At 45.7% G+C, this 20752-nt stretch overlaps 1 protein-coding gene across 3 annotated transcripts in view; it reads right to left on the bottom strand.

Moving 5' to 3' along the window:
• Positions 1-2625: 2625 nt before the first annotated feature.
• Positions 2626-20752, bottom strand: part of kiaa0753 (KIAA0753 ortholog) — a 31650-nt gene continuing 13523 nt past the window's right edge. The window contains exons 17-18 of one of the 3 annotated variants that reach the window (XM_056441036.1): positions 14742-14975; positions 2626-3406 (exon numbers count right to left, since the gene is read on the bottom strand). In XM_056441036.1, the coding sequence (XP_056297011.1) occupies positions 3241-3406; positions 14742-14975 (400 nt within the window). In that variant the 3' untranslated portion in view covers positions 2626-3240. Of the gene's footprint in view, positions 3407-14741; positions 15054-20752 lie in introns of those variants that run through there. The other 2 variants (XM_056441037.1, XM_056441038.1) reach the window with 2 other exon arrangements.

Raw genomic sequence — 20752 nt, 5'->3', positions numbered from 1 at the left:
GTCTCCGGGAGCCGGTCTCCTTAGGTGTTTTTAAAAATAGATTGAAAATATTGGAGGGAAATTCATCTAGCTGTAGATGTTTTATGACGGAGGTATGTGCTCCTGTGTGAGCTGGGTTGTGTTGACTTGAGTCGTAGTTTTGGTTTTATTCATGCTGTGATTTTGTTTTTCGTTTTATATATTGTCTGTCACTGTTTTATGTTGTATTGTATGGAACTTTGTGTGACGTGCTGCTGCTGCTGTCTTGGCCAGGACACTCTTGGAAAGGAGATTTTTAATCTCAATGAGGCATTTCCTGGTTAAATAAATTTAAAAATAAATAAAAAGGACATCGCTCCCAATCCTATAGAAGCCCATTACCGACACTGTGAGAACATTAGGATCCTGTAAGTCATAATTATGTGATATTATCTCATAATTATTACTTACTATCTCATAATTATGAAATACTATCTCATAAAGTATCCCCCCCCCCCCCCCCCCCCCGTAGGTGGACATCACAAAAGCTGACGCTACATATGGAGTGAGTACCAAACACCATCTCCCGGTACTCACCTGAGTAACTCACTGGAAAAGTGATGTGCACCCCTGCCTATGACCTTGTTAGGAGGCGTTCCTGTTTTTAATCCACCTCCTCATTGTGTTTCTTCACCTCCTCCTTTGTCCGTCGTCCGGCTGGTGGTGATGTTCACTTTGCCCAATATGGCTGCTTGAGGAGTTATCATGTGTGTCCTGGTGTTCCCATGTTTTCTGTGTGCTTCATCATGTCCCTTACTCCCCAAGTGTCCATGCAGGATCTGTCCCTGAGATGTTACCGGGTCGGGTCTTCTTGGAGGATAAGTGCTCGCGCTGGCCTGTCCGTCATGAGAAGAACGCACAGCTCTTTGGCCAGACGTCTTGCCCAAAAGCTGAACCGATTTTAGGATGTTGATATGAGTTTGCAGGTATTGATATACAATATAGCCTGAGGGGTGAAGAATGTGACAACTTATATCCCAAATAATTTAAATAAGAAATATACCGTGTTGACGCGCTAAATGTGTGTGGGAGACCGTAAGCCCCTGTCAACAACCACTTAAGTTAAATGTGACCAAAAATAACATACCGCCATTCATCATCACTGAGAGAAGCCCCTCCCCCCTTTATGGGTGCTGGCCAAACGTGTGTGTACGGCAGCGAGCAAACATGTCACGGTCTTTGCAGCAAGGACGGCTTCTCATTGGCGGATGAAACGTGAATCTTCGGGCGCAGAAATGTGCGACCAACCCAATGAAAAAATGTCACCAGCCCACTGGTCATTATATATAATGTGGTTAAAGTCATTCATGAACCAACTTCCTTTTTTTTGACTGTGCTCTGCTGAGCTTTGAGTCTGTTCCATGAGTTCCATGAACCCATTCCATGAGTCTGATCCATGAACCCGTTCCATGAGTCTGTTCCGTGATTCTGTTCCATGATTCTGTTCATTCCTCTACCTGGTTGTCACGATCCTAAAATTATAACTTCTATAAGATACCTGCCATAAATCGCTCAGAGTGCAAATGAAGCCTCAAAATAATTGGACTAAAAAAGAATTTTCACAAGGCGTAAAATGCAAACAATGCAAGTATTTACATGACAGATGGCTCGGGGAGAAAGCAGGAACCATCCCGGCAACAGAACAACATTGAGAGAACAGCAAACATGAGCAATAAGCCAATTGGATCTAGCTTTGGTCCAGAGCATCTGCTGAAAAGGTTGCCTAAGCAACCCACATGTCACAACGCAGCGCTGATGCACTTGAACGGCAAAGTGTCCTCAACTAATTCTGAACTTAGCTCTGACAATGAGGCTGGCTGGTGGCGACGTCTTAACCTCTCGGACAATTTTAAATTATAATATTTGCAAACCAGTGCTAATTCTGGTCTCTGAACTGTAACATCTGGCACTGAATGTTAACACTGTGACAAATTGTACATGAAGAAAGGCGAGCGCTAATTATCAGGTTGGCTTAGTCCGAGTCAAAACGCTAACTGGTGCCAACTGAAAATAGATTATCTTTAACATTTCTCTTGGCAAACTCATTTGACATTTCTGAACCATAACAATAAAAGAATTATCCAAAATTTGCACTTGAAAAAAAAAACCAGTCATTTCCCACTGGCAAAAGTAGCTCAGTCCTGTTGGTCCGTGTGAAGATGGCAACAGCCACAATTCGATTTCTACGAGTCCTGGTTCAGGAGGAAGCAACCGAGCTGGAGCCCACGCAGAAATCACCCGGAGAGAGCGTGGAGGCAGCTGATTCAATGTGAGCTAATGCGTTCAGTCACTGAATGTCCCCCATCGAAGGCTGGTCCCCAGGGGCCAAGGCAACACCTGGATGTGTCCCGTTCACTTTGACAGCACACGGCATGTTGCCTTTAAGGGACTGACATTTCCTTGGTCTGCCAAGCTCGTCCTGTTTATTTTGCACATTTCTCACCATTATTGTGAAGAAGTCAGTCGGTCGGTGGCAACTCTATAGGTAAACTATACCATATTTTATTTGACCTTGAGGAAAGAAATAAACAGGAATGAAGAAAAACGTTGAGCTCACTAAAAAAAAAAGGTGGCGTTAAACCAATTTATAAAAAGAATGTCAACACGTTGCTTTTTATTGTCCTCACTCATCACCGTGGTTCAGACCCTTTATTTTAAAAAATACAAAAGAGATAATCAAGTTGTCCCTGGCTTCCAAAATTCTTTTGGCGGGGCTGTATGAAATTCATTTATTTCCATATTCCAACGGGAAAATAGATAGTGTGAGTAATCCTCAGAGATTTAAACCAAGTGTAAGGGGAGGGAGGTAATCTCATAATCCGCTGTGATGGTCTCTCCAATCTTCTCTAAACTAAACTAACTTTCCCAGCGGAATTGAATCGCAGATGCAGATGGACCATAAAGAGTCCTGTGACTAATGTCATTGGTTTTAATCAATATCTGTGCAATTCAACAACCTACTCTTTTGCGGCTTCATTACAAAATATATATCTACATATCCCAATTAAATATAGATCTTTGTAAATTAATAAAATAAGTACATATGTGAAATAATTTCATTTCGAATGTGACATCCGCCTGAGAAACTAGAGAAAGATTACAAATAATCATAATCCTTGGTCGAGAAAAAGACTTGTGGCCTTTGATATTTACATCTTTTGTGCTGAAATATGGATTTCTGACCAAAATAAATACACAGTATTTTCCAAGAAACGGCTTCATTCACGATGTCGTAACATCGTGTTGGCTGACTGATGCTGAAGCAGGAGGCGACTGGGTCGGCTGAAGAAACTCTGAGGTGAAGATGGCCTCGGCGTACTCCTCCACGACGTCCTGGAACTCTGCTGCCACGTCAGCCAGAGCCTCGGACAGCAGCTCCTCCGCCAGGCTGAGGGGGCACAGACACACAGGCATGAGGAAAAACAAGAGATATTCTGCAGTCAGTTGGCTAAATAAACATATATATACATATATACGCATAAGCATATATATACATATATACACACACATATATATTATATACATACAATGTATGTATATGTATATATGTGTAATACATATATATGTGTATATATATGTATTACATATATATATACACACATATATATTCATATAATTATATGTATATATACATATAATTATACATATATGTATACACATATATGTATACACACATATATATGTTTGTGTATATATATATATACATGTAATTATATGACAAATATATATATATATACATATATTTTGACAAATTTCCCCTTGGGGATTAATAAAGTATATATCTATCTATCTATGTATATATACATATAATTATACATATATGTATACACGTATATATATATACACATATATATTAGGGCTGTCAGCGTTAACGCGTTAATCCATGCGATTAATTTGGCCGCGTTAACGCACTAAAATATTTTAACGCAATTAACGCAACTTTGCTTACTTCCGGTGTTCGTTGAAGTTTTTACACTCAAACCGAGTGTCAAACCGCGGCAGTGCGGTTTAACACTGTTTCCGTTTTTAAAACAATTATTTCTCCGCGAAAATAAGGAGCAGAAATCAGTTTAACTCGTGGAGGGGTTTCCTCCTGCTCCTCCTTCCTCCCGTCTCCCCCTCTGATACACAGAGGAACGGAGGGGACGTGTCGGGTGACGCGGCGCGGAAAGAACTCGTCACACGAAACCTTCAACGTGATTGGTCAATCCGTTTGTCTGTCAACATTTTGGGGAAAAAACAACCAATGAACACTCAGTAAATCACAAAGGACCTCCCACCTCACAGGTGAGGCTCTATAGCAGCCTGTCAGTCAGAGAGCAGAGAACACGGCGCCAGGACAACTGAGCCTCATTGAATAGAGCTGAGATTGTTCTGGAATGTTTGATGTATAACACATGGGTATGTGTCATATGCAAACGCCTTTAAAAGGTGAATTTTTTTTGTTTTGCAAAATGTATAAAATGAGCCCAGCCTCCAGAGGGTGAATGTAAAGAATATATATATATTATACCTTAGCATAGCCTAGTGTATTGTGCATACATGTTATGTGTAAAGTGGAAAAACACTGGACGAGAGTTAGAAACATCAGCAGGGCATTCCAGCGCCTGAACTGATCAAAGAAGATAACAGTGACACACAAAAGAACTTTATGCACCAACGCTCACCCTAGATTTGAATAGAACAAAGCAACACTCATGCTCACATGAACAGGAGAGCCACAGAGACAACTACTGAGCGCAGATAAGATAAGGAAAGGTCCAGCTTTGACAATTAATATCCGGATTCAACCAGAGCCCTCTCTCACACACACACACACACCTACACTGGCCCTTTTTAAATATCCTGGGAACGACCTTCTCGCCACAGCGCATCCCACCTAGGAAGAGATAAGACTATCTTAGAAAACTCCCCAGCTCAGTCAAGGAAGCTACATGTGAATTCCATCTTCCTTTCTCACACTTTTTCACAACATATGCTCTCATTGGCGGGCCGAGAAGAACCAATGAATGAGCGACAGCGATGGAGGCAGAGAGACGAAGAACCAATGAGAAGACACCGCCCTCTCTTCGCTGGACCAATCAGAACTGGCCTTGATGGCTATTTAAACCGTTGCGCCCTCTGTTATGGCGCCTCTCTCTGGTCTGAATACTCTAGGTACCAGCCGGAGGGGGGTCCATGCATGATGTCTACTTGCATCCTGATTTCTGAATAAAACGCTTATAGATGTAACGTAGAAGTCTACCGCTGCTTTCTTCCAGTGAGTGCCGTCCAGGTGGTGTGTCGCTGTCCAACTCCAACATGAACGTGACATATTTGAATGTCAGTCAGTTACCAAGTTATGCTGCTGTTCAATGTTAAAGATGACAGGACCAATGGGGTCTCAATATATATATATTTTTTTACTAATCTGATGTTTCACTGAAGAAACAATTTATCATCCACAATATTAAATACCTCAATGGCACTTTATAGGTAGGAGCCTCTTTGAAAACACAGCTCTGTGTGAAGTTTGGTCTTTAAAAAGAATTAACTTTTAATTGCGATTAATGAATTTCAAAATGTGCGATTAATTAGTTAATTTTTTTTAATCGATTGACAGCCCACACACACACACACACACACACACACACGTAAGCAGGGTGTCTACAGGAATAAACAAGTGAAATTTAAGACTTTTTAAGACCACGTTTAAATAAAATGTAAGACCTAACTTGTGATGGAAATACAAATCAAAAGTGGAAATATACATTTATCTAAACACACTGATGTTTGTTCAAAATGAACAGTATGGTGTAATGCGAAAGGATAACACAAAAATGTCATTGCTGTTGTAAATTATATTTATTAATACAACATTTTCAGAACATTTAGGTCCCATGAACAAATGCTTATAACATATAATATATTTTAAAAAATACGAGCAACATAGTTCCTTTTGAACAAAAAAAATCTATGAAATAACATAAATAACAATTCCAGCTGCTTTTAAAATGCAAATACATTTACATAACAGAATGTATGTGTGAGTGAGTGAGCGAGAGTTCTCATGTCTCTATGTGATGGATTTTTGTGCACAGGTTCATATGTCTCCTCCTGAGCTTTTGTGAATATACTAGGAAAACAATCCTTTTCAAACTATATGAATAAAAAAACTTCCAGTTGACATTTGGTCCATTCTCCTGGAAAAAAGGAAAAAAGGCAGACATTAGCCATACAACAGTCAACACATCTCTTCATGACACCCCCACTTCAGATTAATGTCAGACTGGATAAATATGAATGAAAACTATTTTTACAAATTAAGCAACGCGAGCCATCTCTTGAGCCTAGTGAACACTATGTAGACATATTGACAGGTAAACACCACTCTACTTCCTACCATTCTAAAACAATTTTTTGTTAGTCTAATTAATGTGTAGTGCACCTATGCATAGCTGTTATTAACTTGACACATGAGTAAAGCTTAACTATATGAAACACATACTCATATACAAGAGGATAGTTAATACATATATTTATGGCAGACTTACTTTGAGATGCTGAAGCAGGCACGTGCACAGATAGAGCCCAAGTGGTGCTCAAGCACCAGCTCCTTTGCCCTGGATGAGAAAAGTGCCCTTTTTGCTGGAGCCCACTTTTTTCATTCAGTACTTAAGAATAAAAGTTACTCTCTGTCATAAACTCCACCCAAATGTGTTTTAATATCCGACGGGGCATTTATTTTAGTTATTGTGAGAATTTCGCCCCGACATGGTCCGCGACGCTCACGAGCCCCCCCCCCTCCGCGCCCCTCCCTCCTCCTCCTCCTCCTCCACGCAGTGCTCCTCGCGCCACCAAACGGTGCTCCTTCTTCTCCTCTGACCCGCAGCATCAGACACACAGGTCATGACGGTGTTTGTCCCCTGACGTTGTTTTGTGATAAATCAACCACAACATTAGCGCTGCTGAAAACATGACGTCACAACTGGTCCGACTGTTCCGAAAAAAATAAACAAACAAAAACTCACGAAATCCGTGATTTCAAAGCCTCGTCCAGCTGTTTACTGACGTTAGTTATGTTTAGACAGTGGCGGGCCGTCAGGGCCAGCAAGGCCTTCTCTGCTGGCCTAAACATCATCAGAATATAATTTTTTTTTTTAAATAAATGTTCCCACAAATATGTATTAAATTATTCCCCAGAGTAAGAGTTATACTCTTCATTTCATAGCTTTCCTCTTGGTTGCGCTGCTGCCAGCCCCAGGTTGAGATTAGGAGGGCTGGTCTTTATGTTAGATCTTTTATCCAATCATATTCAGCCATCGTGTGTTGCCAGGGGGCTGGTAGCTTAAAGTGAATGAGAATGAAAATGTTGTGTCAACCAATCAGCTTTAGAGTTGGCTCCTGAAGGCCTTCTAGAAGGCCCCGGAACCGGCACAGGAGCAGCTAGCAGGCGTAGTGCTGCACGTCTTTTGATTGGATTACCAATATTGAGAGGCGGGGCCTATGGGCAGGTATATGCAGAACCTCAGAACTAGGAAACTGAATTTGATAAACGAATTAATTTGCGTACTACTAAGCTGTTTTTTCAACCCACAATGGCGGAAGGAGGAGAAGATATCGATTTGGTCGAGGATATAATTATAACGGCATTCTCAAGACGAACTTTAAGACCGACGTCGACGCTACAAAGCCCGTCACAGGCGGGACAGGGATTCGTTCGCCCCTTTCAAAGTTCCAACTCCGAGCGCTACCAACGGCACAGACTCTGAGAAGCTCTGCACACCGGACTGCTGGGTGGATTAATTCGGGTGGGACTGTGTATGACCTCACTGAAGGCCCAGGGCCCAGGCCCCAGGCCCACGGCACGCCACTGTTTTAGAGAATAGAGAGAGGAGAGAGAGAAGAGAGTGAAGAGAGAGAGAGAGAGGAGAGACAGAGAAAAGAGAGAAGAGAGAGAGGAGAGAGAGAGAAAAAGGAGAGAGAGAGAGAGAGAGAGAGAGAGAGAGAGAGAGAGAGAGAGAGAGAGAGTTCTTATTCCGTTCTATTTAACAGGGGCTAGTCTAGGATTTGCGTGGCCAGACTGAAAAAAAAAATCATAAGGCCTCTCTTGTTCAGAGGGCCGGGCCAAATGTGGAGGCGGGCCTTAACCGGCCCGCGGGCCTTAGTTTGAGGACCACGGCTCTTGGCTGTTGATGTCTATCAATATCGCTCATTTTGAAAATGACGTAAGAGGGCAATACGGATCCGTGTCAGACCAGGAGGGCAATACGTGGCTGGCATGACGACCCATTAGCCAATCAGAACGCTTGTACTGTTGTTGCTATATAATAATTCATCTTTATTCATAAAGAAAATGTAAGCTAGCGGTCTGATGCTGCCCAGAGGAAATGCCGGTCGAGGACAGCATCATCAGTGTATTGCTGCTTATGCTTCAACTCTGTCAGAATTTTTTTTTGTTGGCATTGGGTGCCCTTTTTTTGGGTTTGATCACCTGCCCCCCAAAATGTCTGTGCACGTGCCTGTGCTGAAGTATGTCCTGGGCGGTGTCATGGCCCATGAGCTGTGCTCCACAGGATCCTGACTGGACCTGGTCATTTAACCAATAACGCACATGAAGTCCAGCTGTCTGCTCGCGGTGGTCTAGTCCAGAGTCTCGTGGAACAGAATGAAGAACGCACTGCAGCGTTGGACTTCGGTGATGAGCTCTTTGTTGCAAGGCGCTGGATTTCCTCCGGTGACCTCCAGCGTTGTAGCGTTGACGCTGCTGCGAGCGGCGGAGCAGCAGCTAGCCCCGCGGGCTGCTGGCGGCCTTCGCTAGTCTCTGTGCTTCTTGCTCTGCACGTGAGATTCCACCGCTGGAAAGTCTCGCGACACATAACGCAGCTTCAGAAGCATTTCACCGACCGTGACCAGAAACACTCGTTCTTTTCAAGCCGTTGTTGAACTTGCATCCTGCCATGTTTTCTAAAGTAGCCGATGCTTCACGTTGTAGGGGATGGGACCGAATACGCGGGGCACCTTTAAGAGAAGGGGCGTGGCCCCGGTGACACCAGAGACACCGACCGGAGCGAAATACGGACCTGGCGGAACAGATTGCCTCATATTCGCAGTGACATGACACCCAAAAAATTTAAGACCAATCCAATCTGAATTTAAGACTTAAGACTTTTTAAGGACCCGCGGACACCCTGTGTCCATTACCCACACTTTGCTTTCTAAAACTTTGTTCATTTCATATCGAAAATCTGGGTAGTTGTCATGACTGGCCACTCCAAGTAACAGCCATGTGTGGGCAACAGGTCTTCTAAAACCACCGATTTAGGGCACTTTACCATTCGCGGTTACACTGTATTAACATTAATGGGACATTTCAGCTGTGATACTACTTGCATCTTGTTTAAAGCCCTATGTTGATGTGGGCGGACAAGACACGGGAAGTTGGGGGCGGCGACCTGGCCTCGGGCTTTCGGCGTCCTGTCGCCACCCCCGGCTCCCCGTGCCCCGTCCGCCCTCGGCTTCCCATGCCCTGTCGCTGACGGGGACAGGACACAGGAAGCCGGGGGCGGCAAGATCGTCAACGGGACACAGGGAGCCGGGACGGACGGGGCACGGGAAGCCAGGGGCGGACAGGACGCGGGAAGTTGGGGGCGGCGACCTGGCCACCCCTGGCTTCCCGTGCCCCGACGGGGACGGCGACAGGGCACAGGAAGCGGCAAGGTCGTCCACGGGACACAGGGAGCCGGGACGGACGGGGCATGAGAAGCCAGGGGCGGACAAGACACGGGAAGTTGGGGGCGGCGACCTGGCCGCCCCCGGCTTCCCATACCCCGCCCGCCCTGGCTACCCGTGCCCCGTCCGCCCCCGGCTTCCCGTGCCTCGACGGGGACGGCGACGGGGCACAGGAAGCCGGGGGCGGCAAGTTCGTCGACGGGACATAGGGAGCCGGGACGGAAGGGGCATGGGAAGCCAGGGGCGGCGACCTGGCCACCCCCGGCTTCCCGTGCCCCGACGGGGACGGCGACAGGGCACAGGAAGCCGGGGGCGGCAAGGTCGTCCACGGGACACAGGGAGCCGGGACGGACGGGGCATGAGAAGCCAGGGGCGGACAAGACACGGGAAGTTGGGGGCGGCGACCTGGCCGCCCCCGGCTTCCCATACCCCGCCCGCCCTGGCTACCCGTGCCTCGACGGGGACGGCGACGGAGTACAGGAAGCCGGGGGCGGCAAGTTCGTCGACGGGACACAGGGAGCCGGGACGGAAGGGGCACGGGAAGCCAGGGGCGGACAGGACGCGGGAAGTTGGGGGCGGCGACCTGGCCACCCCCGGCTTCCCATACCCCGCCCGCCCTGGCTACCCGTGCCCCGTCCGCCCCCGGCTTCCCGTGCCCCGACAGGGATGGCGACAGGGCACAGGAAGCGGCAAGGTCGTCGACGGGACACAGGGAGCCGGGACGGATGGGGCATGGGAAGTCTGGGGCGGACAGGACGCGGGAAGTTGGGGGCGGCGACCTGGCCACCCCCGGCTTCCCGTGCCCCGTCGCTGACGGGGACGGTGACAGGGGGCCGCCAATCGCCGCCAGGGCGATAGGAAGTTGGGGGCGGCAAGGTTGCTGATGGGACATGGGGAGCCAGGGCCGCCAATCGCCGCCGGGGCGATGGGAAGTTGGGAGCAGGCTGAGACCGATATGCTATCAAGATTTAAAAGACAGTTTTTTGCCGAATGATTTCCAGAAATCAGAAAATCTATTGGTCTTGGCAACCTGAATCGGAGCTGGACTTTTTTCAATGTCTGACTTGATGAGGCATTTCATTGTCTTGATAATACCTCTCTTGCATGCTGCGCAACTTAAAAATGTGCAGCACCTATTAGGACGAACATGAGGGAGTCCATGGATCTTTGACGCTTCTATGACCTCTGACAGAATCGATTGGATCTCGTCACTAATTATTTGTTTTGCATTGGGTATTGTACTAATAGATGCGTCTGCAGCAGACACATCATAGCAAACCTTGCTGACAGAGGTTTTCAAAGGCTGCAGGACAGCAGTTTGTGTGAACTTTTTCTTTTCAACATCACTGACTGCCTCAACAAAGTCAGACAGCACCTCCAAACATATTAGAACCAGCTTTGCCTTCATGTCTTTGTCATAGGCAGCTTCACTCGTTTCTCTTTTTGATTCTGATGTGATGTCTTTTACCTTTAAATCCTCCGGTTCAAGAGGATGGGTTCCGATTGAGGTCGTGGGAAACACCTCTTCATGGGACCCACATCTGGATGAATCTGTGTCAACAGGGTCCTTTGATGTTTTGTCCATTTTTATGGATTTCTCTTCAGGAAAAAAAGATCCTTGTTTTGCTCTCAAATCCTCATCCTCAAAATCCTCCATATCCATAGGGACACAGCTTATTTCATCTTTCTCAACAGTCATGATATTCTCACTCGTGCCGATTGAGGTCGTGGGAAACACCTCTTCAGGGGACCCACATCTGGATGAATCTGTGTCAACAAGGTGCTTTGATGTTTTGTCCATTTTTATGGATTCCTCTTCAGGAAAAAAATATCCTTGTTTTGCTCTCAAATCCTCATCCTCACAGCTTATTTCATCTTTCTCAACAGTCATGATGTTCTCACTCGTGCCGATTGTAGTTGTGGGAGATGGTTCTTGAGGTGGAGAGACAGATTTTAAACGACTGCTTTCTGCCTCGAGATCATCAACCAAATCTGGCTCAGAAGCCACCTGGACCTTTTTCTTTGGTTTTGGTTTGAAGAACTTCTTTACAGACTTCATCCTCTGAGAGATAGATTTAAGTGTTTTCATAAATCTTTTCGGTTGACTGGTATCGGCTCGGAAGAGAGGGAGTTGATCGACGGACTCTTCAGGGGACCCAGATCTGGATGATACTGTGCTTTTTACAGGGTGCTCTGATAATGCGTCCATTTCTAAGTAGTCCACTTTAGAAAATGAAGTTCCTGGTTTTGCTTCCCAATCCTCCTGTTTCAGGGGGACAGAGTTTATTTCGTCATTCTCCCCAGTCCCGAAATCCTCAAAGAAGATTGAGGTTGCGGTAGATGACGCTTGAGGAGGTGGAGTGACAGACTTTAAATTGCTGCTTTCTGCCTCGAGATCATCAACCATAGTGCTTATTACAGGGTGCTTTGATAATGGGTCAAATTCTAAGGACTCCACTTCAGACAATGTATTTTCTTGAGAAAATGGAGATCCTGATCTTGTGCCATAATCCTCCTGTTCCAGAGGGACAGAGCTGATTTCGTTATTCTCCCCAGTCCCCAAGTCCTTGATATCGATTACATCTGGTATTTCACGACGTTTTGATTTTGAAAACCAATTCTTTACAGCCGTCAGCTTCTCCCAGAAGGATTTACTAGGGGTTTTACTGGAGCTGTTTGAGGTCGTTGGAATTGGTACATCTTGCCCTTCATCTTGCCCTTCATCTTGCCTCAATGGTGCCGCTTTTGGATCAGTCTCAGTGTTAGGGATTTCACTGGATTTGTTTGAGGTCGTTGGAATTGGTTCATCTTGCCCTAATGGTGCCACTGTTGAATCAGTCTCCGTGCATTCTTGGTGTTCTGCAAATATTTTCCGGATGTGAAAAAACCTCGACAACTTTCGCTCCACCTTTTGTTCGATGTGAGCTTCTTTTTCTACTTCATTGGGTTCCTCAGCCTTCCACCTGGAGATGTCCTGCGTCAACTCCTCAATATTAAGAACAACTCGATCCAACATTGAAGAGCCTGAATTGTCTGATGACATTGTGAATATATCCTCCCCTTTATTGCTGTGATTTGAATTTGTGTTTATCTCGTTCTTCATTTAATCCGTTTCAAGGTGATATCTATTTGTAAATATGTGTAGAGTAGGTATAAAATTGATATGGTGCAGCAAAAAGTACTGGAGAAATGGAATTGGTAAAAGCATACAGTGTACCCTGTACTACACTGAAGTTGTGGCTTTGATCTGAATCTTGATGACATCACACATGCTGCTGTGTTCCATTCTAGTTGGCCTTCAAATGTGTCACATGACACATCCCCCCCCCCCTCTATTCAGAGTTAAACAAAAACATTTTATACGGACATTCTTTGTAAGTCACTTGAAAAAAATTGGCATGTGAGCTGAAACACAATTAATGAACCGTGTGTCATTAATTAAAAAAAATACTGAAGGTTAAGCTTGATATTAAAAACGTATTGCCTTTGAAAAAGGGAAATAACTTATAAGATTGGTGAGGCACCGAGCTAAATGTCATTGGTTTTAATCAATATCTGGGTTAACCATGAGACTGAAGCAGGGAGACAAGCGATGACTGCTGGAGCTAATTGTGTGTTGTTGAACTACCATGACCTTTCAAGATTCAATACAAGAATACTTGCGTTCGACACCAGACACGGGGTGAAACAGAGTAAAGAATGGATTTGGAACAGACACGAGGAAATATGAAAAACACTAAAAAGCTCTCCCTTAAGATTCGGTATGTTTAACCTGCCAAAACGTAATCGCAAAAACTAAATGAGCTTTTCGGTTAAAATGCACAAATAAGGCACAAGCTTGATATTCATGTGTGAAAGAATTATTATACTACTCTGTTTTCTTGTGTATTTCCATATTAATATGTCCCCAGTATAAAAAATAATAGCTTGAAGTATGAATCTTTTATGTAATTTTCCTGTGCTAAGGTTTTGCTATTTTGCAATCAATCTGTTAGCAGACAGGATGAATGAGGGGGGGGGGGGCTCCACTACTGGGCAGCCCATTACCAGCATAGCAAGGGGTTTAGATGTCGATTAGTTTGGGTTATCTCTGCAAACACACTGAGGTTATTCGATGGCTTTTCCTCACACAATATCCATATTTTTCCTCCAAATTCAGAAAAGAAAAGATATGTCTCTTGACAACATGGATTCCTTGATGTGGGATTGTTAATGAGCCAGCGGCACCAGCAGTCAGGTACCATGGGCAGCAACGGCTTATCGAGCTGCTCACAATCCCACACACTGTCTGTGACCCAGAGAGAGACGTGAATTGATCTCTGGTTTATCAAAGGCATTCAGATTCAGTCCATGTTCACACAGATGAGAGGGAGTCTCCTGCATTGCAGAAACTTAAGAATTCGGTTTTAGGATGCACATTTGTGAGTGGGAGCGAAGAATACTGTGTACACCAGAGACGCACTATGCAAACCATAAAAGGCGTGATGCTTTCAGAGTGGGAAGACCGAACACATCCGTGGACAAAACAGAGAGCAGGGGGGGTGGGGACAGATCTTGTTTCCATCTGGCTCTGCTTATAAAAACTGAGCGTGAAATGCTGCTTATATGTAGTACATATTTGTGTATAATGATTCCTTCTGTACACATTACATCTATTGCATCTGTCCATCCTGGAGAGGGATCCTCCTCTGTTGCTCTCCTGAAGGTTTCTTCCCTTTTTTCCCCCGTGAAGGGTTGTTTGGGAGTTTTCCCTGGTCCGATGTGAGGTTATGGGACAGGGATGTCTATGTGTACAGATTGTAAAGCACTCTGAGAAAAAATTCTAATTTGTAAAAATGGACTATACAAATGAACTGAATTGAATATCTATATGCTGATATGTAGTACTACATTTAAGCAGCATCGCACACTCCGTTAGAAAACCGCAAAGACAAAAACTGGTGATAGAATTGATTAAATGTGTAACTACTGATTCTGTCACACACGGGGGAGGATCGCCGTTAGTCTTTTACCGATCTGTGACGGCCCAGGGGTTGAAGCTGCCGACAGCCGCGTGGGCCACAACACGCAGGTAGCTCTCGTAGTCTTCCCGGTACTGCCGGATGTTTCCCAGCATGCCGCCTGGCACAGAGATAGCAGTCCCCGTGCTTCTCTCCGCTGGGCCTGGAAACACGGGGCCGCGTCTGGGCTGCTGTTCATCTTGGGATGCCTCATCAGTCAGGCTGTTTTCAGAGAGGATGCTGTGTCTTGAGAAAACACAAGAGGATGATGGTGAGGGTGACGCTCATGAGGCGAGGCAAACGGGCCGATTTTCCTTCCGAGTGCTGTGGAGAAGAGAGAAAGTCATTAATCAACGAGGGAGACCAGAATGAAAAGCAGCGCTGCAATTGACCAGAAATAAACTGAAGTTATTTTACTCGGCCCTGAACTCCTCAGAGATCAATTATTTGGTGATGTGGATTCTGTAGATGGCATTGCCCTGGCAACCAACACCACTGTAAAGAATCTTGGCGTTATCTTTGATCGGGACTTGTCCTTTAACTCCCACGTGAAGCAAATCTCAAGGACTGCATTTTTTCATCTACTTAACATTTAAAAAATCAGGCACATCTTGTCTAAAAAAGATGCAGAAAAATTGGTTCACGCGTTCGTTACTTCGAGACTGGATTACTGCAACTCCTTATTATCAGGCTCTCTAATAAGTCTCTAAGGTCCCTCCAGTTGATCCAGAATGCTGCAGCTCGTGTTCTCACTAAAACTAAGAAAAGAGATCACATCACTCCTGCACTAGCTGCTCTGCACTGGCTCCCCGTAAAATCAAGAATCACTTTTAAAATTCTTCTCTTAACCTACAAAGCCTTGATTGGTGATGCTCCATCATATCTTAAGGAGCTTGTAGTACCATATTGCCCCACTAGAGAGCTACGCTCACTAAATGCGGCGCTACTTGAAGTTCCTAGAGTCTTAAAAAGTAGGATGGGAGCCAGAGCCTTCAGTTATTAAGCTCCTCTTTTATTGAACCAGCTTCCACCTTCAGTCCGGGAGGCAGACACAGTCACCTCATTTAAGAGTCGACTTAAGACTTTCCTCTTTGATGGTCTTATAGTTCGGGCTGAATCAGGTTCACCTGGTCCAGCCCCTTGATATGCTGCTATAGGCGTATAGGCTGCTGGGGGACGTTTTAGGATGCACTGAGTACCTATCTCCTCTTCTCTCTCTCCTTATGGATGAATTTACATCTCTCCATCAACCATTATTAACTCTGCTTCCTCCCCGGAGTCTTTGTGACTTCACGTCTCAGAGGGTCCATTGGACCTGGCGGTATCTGATGCCTCCTGCCTGGTGAGCCGGCCTCCTCGGTGCTATATTTAGTGTTGCTGCGGTTCCCAAAGCAAACTGCCTCTCTATTGTGCTTCTCGTCCTCAGCTGAACTGTTTTGTCTGGCGGCTGCAAAACGCCGTGGGGAGGCATCCAGTCTGAACTCAATCTGTAAAGGGTCGATTTTTTTTAGGATTGACATCTGGCGAAAGCAACAATACCGCCCCTCGGTGAATCCACTTCCTATTTTTTTAGTGTGAACCGCAGCGGTGCTTTTTTTGTGCCATAGACAAAGACAACTGTGAACCAGCCGACTTTTATTGACAACCAACATCATTCAAACATTGTTGCAAAAACTGCCAAGACCAAGATTAATGTGGGAAAAGGTGATTCCCTGTAAAATGGTTTCAACAGCTCAATTGGAATAGCCAGAGGCCAAGAAAGAACAATGTTCAACAACTCTGCTGAATCATTCATTCAATGTGTGTGTGTGTTTCTGTGTGATGACAGGGAGGCATAGACTAACTTCACATCTCCCCGTCACGTTTAGCCACCTACAACTTGACCTGCACAAGACTTTCACGGAAAAAAAAATTGATGGACAGAGTGAGCTGTTATTAAGATCCGCTTTCAAGTTTGCGTTCTAGTTTCTCTACAAAAACTCTACAAAAACTCCAGCCACATATCGACCAGGAAAAAGAACAGTGCCATATGCGATACATCAGAAGGGAGTTGGACAAAAGTAATAAGGCACACGGGCCGATCGGAGCGAGAGTCACTGAAGCCTGGTGAGCTTCCGAGAACAGCAGGGAGGGAAAAGCTGGAGGATGAATGGCGGGGAGGAAAATGTGCCGAGTTCTGATTTATGTTTTTGTAACCATTGATGCACGACTGACATTTTTGTATATTCCAGAGGGATAACATATCAGGTTGTATTCAGCGTGAATGTGAGGCCCCGTCTGGATGCACAGGATGGGAGCCGTCACAACTGCAAATCTACCAAGCGGCCGTTTACTGAGCGACGCTTCTTGTATCCACGACACCGTGATACTCGGCCTGTGAGGACTGCCGCTGTACTCAAAGGCCCCGTGGAGTAGGAGAGCAGATACAAAAATCCGACATGAAAGGTTTAGAATATTGCCGAGTGGGGCTTTTAACTTTTCATTGATGTGTTGGACCTGCTGATCCGGCTACAGTTGGTCCTTCAGCATCAGCCGAGTGTGTGTGTGCGTGTGTGTGTGTGTGTGTGTGTGTGTGTGTGTGTGGGGCGAGGGTTCCTCACCATGGATACATAAATCTTATCTGACGCTCTGCTGATTTTTTCCAAAGATGAAATCTTTCAGCCCAATTGTCTGTGTGGTCGCTTGATAGCTGGAGCACAAAAGCAGCTGCGAAATTGCTCTTTTGGAAACGCTCTTCAGGAGGACGGTGCCGGTGACCTGTCTAGCGACGCATGACGGAAGGGTTGAAATATTGGCGTAATGTAAACAACTAGCTTTCCACAAATAGTGAGGCGAAGTCTCTTCCAAGAGGCCCTGACGTAGTAAGTCCCGACTCCCAGGTTGACCACGAGCCTGCGACGATAGCCCGAGCAACCGGAAACAACTCGATTAAATCTGCTTGGTTTCAACGCTTACCAAATCAGCTAAGAGTAATTCCTTTGAAAAGTGAATTCCACATCAGTTTTCACTTCACCGGCTACATAAAAACAACACAAATAAAAAAGACGGGAAGCAATTATCTCAAAGTCATCAGGCAATACGATCAAAGAAGCTTTAAAAAAAGTCTGCAGTCACTAATGTCCTTCCTTTGGGTGTTTAAATGCGTGTGTGTGGGGTACGAGATCGCTCGCTCTGTTTTCCTACTGAGGCCAGCGACTGATGTTTCCCCCTGGTCTGAGAAATGTGGGTTATAAACAGCCAATCAGGGCTGAGACGGCACACATGAAGAGCTCTTCACACATTTCTCGGTTACAAAGCCCCTCAAATCAAACCCTGCTACACTGAACACGAGAGAGGAGGCAACACGGATGGAGGACTAACACACAAAACATCTGTAGGCCATTTCCCCTCCTGCTGATGCACGGACAAGCCACTTGCAAGCATTCTCCTCTTCTCTGTCGTATCCAAATTCCTAAACCCCTGAATTATTTCATTCTGCATGAACCTGACCTGAAGCTGGCTGCAGTGCAGAGGACCTCCTGGGACGTAAGGGTTTGTCACAATCACATTTTTCATTAAATCAAGAATGTGTTTCTTGGGAACACACACACACACACACACACACACACACACACACACACACACACACACACACACACACACACACACACACACACACACACACACACACACACACACACACACACACACACACACACACACACACACACACACACACACACACACACACACACACACACACACACACACACACACACACACACACACACACACACACTTTTAATATGCCCTTTTTCCATCTTGCATCAGAGGTCAAATGTAAGTTAGAAAAAGGTGCATGTGACTTTATTTTTCTTTACCTCTCCTCTGTAACGGGAAGTGAAATGTGTCCCCCGGGTCATTACAGCGCCTGCTCATCTACGGGGCGTTCACAACTTCTTGACCCCGAAAGACAGCTCTGTAAAATAATGTGCCTACTTTACACAATTCCCCTTTCCATGACACACTAAATGACTACCTAGGTAGTCTATTACTTTGAAAAGGGACCTTTCTCCATAAACTCTTTGGAAACACAGCACAGAAAGAACCCCAATGGCACTTGAACGTCTTTCCCAACTAAAGTGCTCGATTATCCAAGCTGTTGGCAATCAGACCTCATTCAGACCGTAGACAAAGTGAGTAATGTGGACAATGTGGTAAAATCTATGAGACTTATTTTTTTACAAATGATAACAATTATAAATACGATTGGCAAGAAGCAATAAAGCGGCCACACTGTTGAGTTGAATTTAGCAATTCCCCCCCATCAATGAGAGATGGCGCCCGTCCAGCTGGCGCGCTTGTGTTTTGTGATTATTTTTGTTTTTTTCTTTGTTTGCTTTTAATCTTTTGCCACAAACACCAGCTATTTTTTTACCATAATTTTTTTTTGTTTATTTTTTTGCTAAAACAGCAACAACAACTTTTTCCACTTTTTTTTTGAACACCAGCGAAGCGCGAACAACAGCAATCAGCAACAACAACAACAAGGCTGTGGACACGGGAGTGAAACGAGCACAAACAACACTGAGAGGAGCGAGACGGAGGCGAGCCCGAAGCTCGAGAGACAGCATCCTTCCCACCCTCCTTTGCCCAGCATCCTTCTGGAAAACAAGATGATAATTCTGATCAAGACGATGATGATGGAAAAATTTGAGATTTGAACGGGACATGCGGGATTGTAACATCTTTTGTGCCATTGGTGCCGAGTCCTTGGATGGCCCGCTGGTGTCCTTCAGTGTTTCCGAGTGAGTCACTGCGAGTCTTGAGGTAATCTAAGGGTGGAGGTGGCGGGTGCAGTCTGAGTGGTGGTTAATGGTTCATAAACACAAGGTTCTTTCTCATTAAATTAACAACTGATCTCATTCTCATCTGCCGCATCTTCCCCGGATCTTCTGCCTCTGTCCCGAATTCCATTCACCTTCCATTCCCATCACACGGTCACCACCCTCCACGTCTAGCACACACCACACCGGCTACCGACATGCATCAGAAACGACCACACCGGCGTCGTGGATGCGCGGACAAAATGGTGGTGGACTTTAACAACCAAACCTAAAAATAACAAAAAAAAAACCTAAAAAGTCATGAACCAAAGAAAGAGAAGAATACCCCCCACCAGAGTAAGCAGAAGACAAGGCTGTCACTACCCCTCTCTCTCTAAGCTAAGCCACATCTCTCCTCCCATCTTTCTCCAGACCATGCCGCCATTTTCACAAGTCCGCGGGAGAAACAAGGGATGCGCGGGAGTATGACCAATCAGAGGATGAGTGGTCTGACCAATCAGAGGCTGAGCTGGGCTGAGTGCTGATAAAGAATCCAGGGACAGTGATCCTGGGACCAGTAGTAGTGAGCCCAGTGGCAGCAGCGGAAGTAGAATGAGCCCACAGCAACGCCATGCGGACACCAGTTAGGGACTTTAAAAAGATTTCTTTGAACCAAAAAAGGTTGTGAGATGATCCATCCGTGAAGCTGTGAACGCCTCTCCGGCTGCTAATCCCAACTCCGTATCCGTATCCATGGACATGGGCCAAGGCAAGGGAGCGGAGGGAAGGAGGAGGCGAAGAAGAGTGTAGGGACAGCAGGTGCAGTCACATCACAGCCAGGCAGGCAGGGCAGGGCTGGCAGGGATCACTACGGACTATCACAACTACGCAAGCAGCAGACCGCCATGTGAGTGAGTGCGGACGACCAGCTCCTTTTTGACCTGAACTCATTTTTTACGCGGAGGCTAACAACAACAACAACTAAGCAAGCTCCATTTAACAACAGCCCGTGCGTGAGCGAGAGTGGATGGACACACACTCTGAACACACACACACTGTGTGAGGAGCACAGTGTGAGGAGGAAAGGTGAGAGGTGAGCAGGTCCAGAGGGCCAGATGGCATATACTGATGAGTACTGCCAGCCCCAGCCACCAGCCAGCTAGCTCCTTTCACAACATTCTCTCCCTCTCTGTCCTCGTCCGCCCGCCTGCTTCAAAG

This window comes from Pseudoliparis swirei, chromosome 20 (genome assembly GCF_029220125.1).
Source record: "Pseudoliparis swirei isolate HS2019 ecotype Mariana Trench chromosome 20, NWPU_hadal_v1, whole genome shotgun sequence".
Taxonomy (NCBI): domain Eukaryota; kingdom Metazoa; phylum Chordata; class Actinopteri; order Perciformes; family Liparidae; genus Pseudoliparis; species Pseudoliparis swirei.
This window is presented reverse-complemented; position numbering and strand designations above follow the sequence as displayed.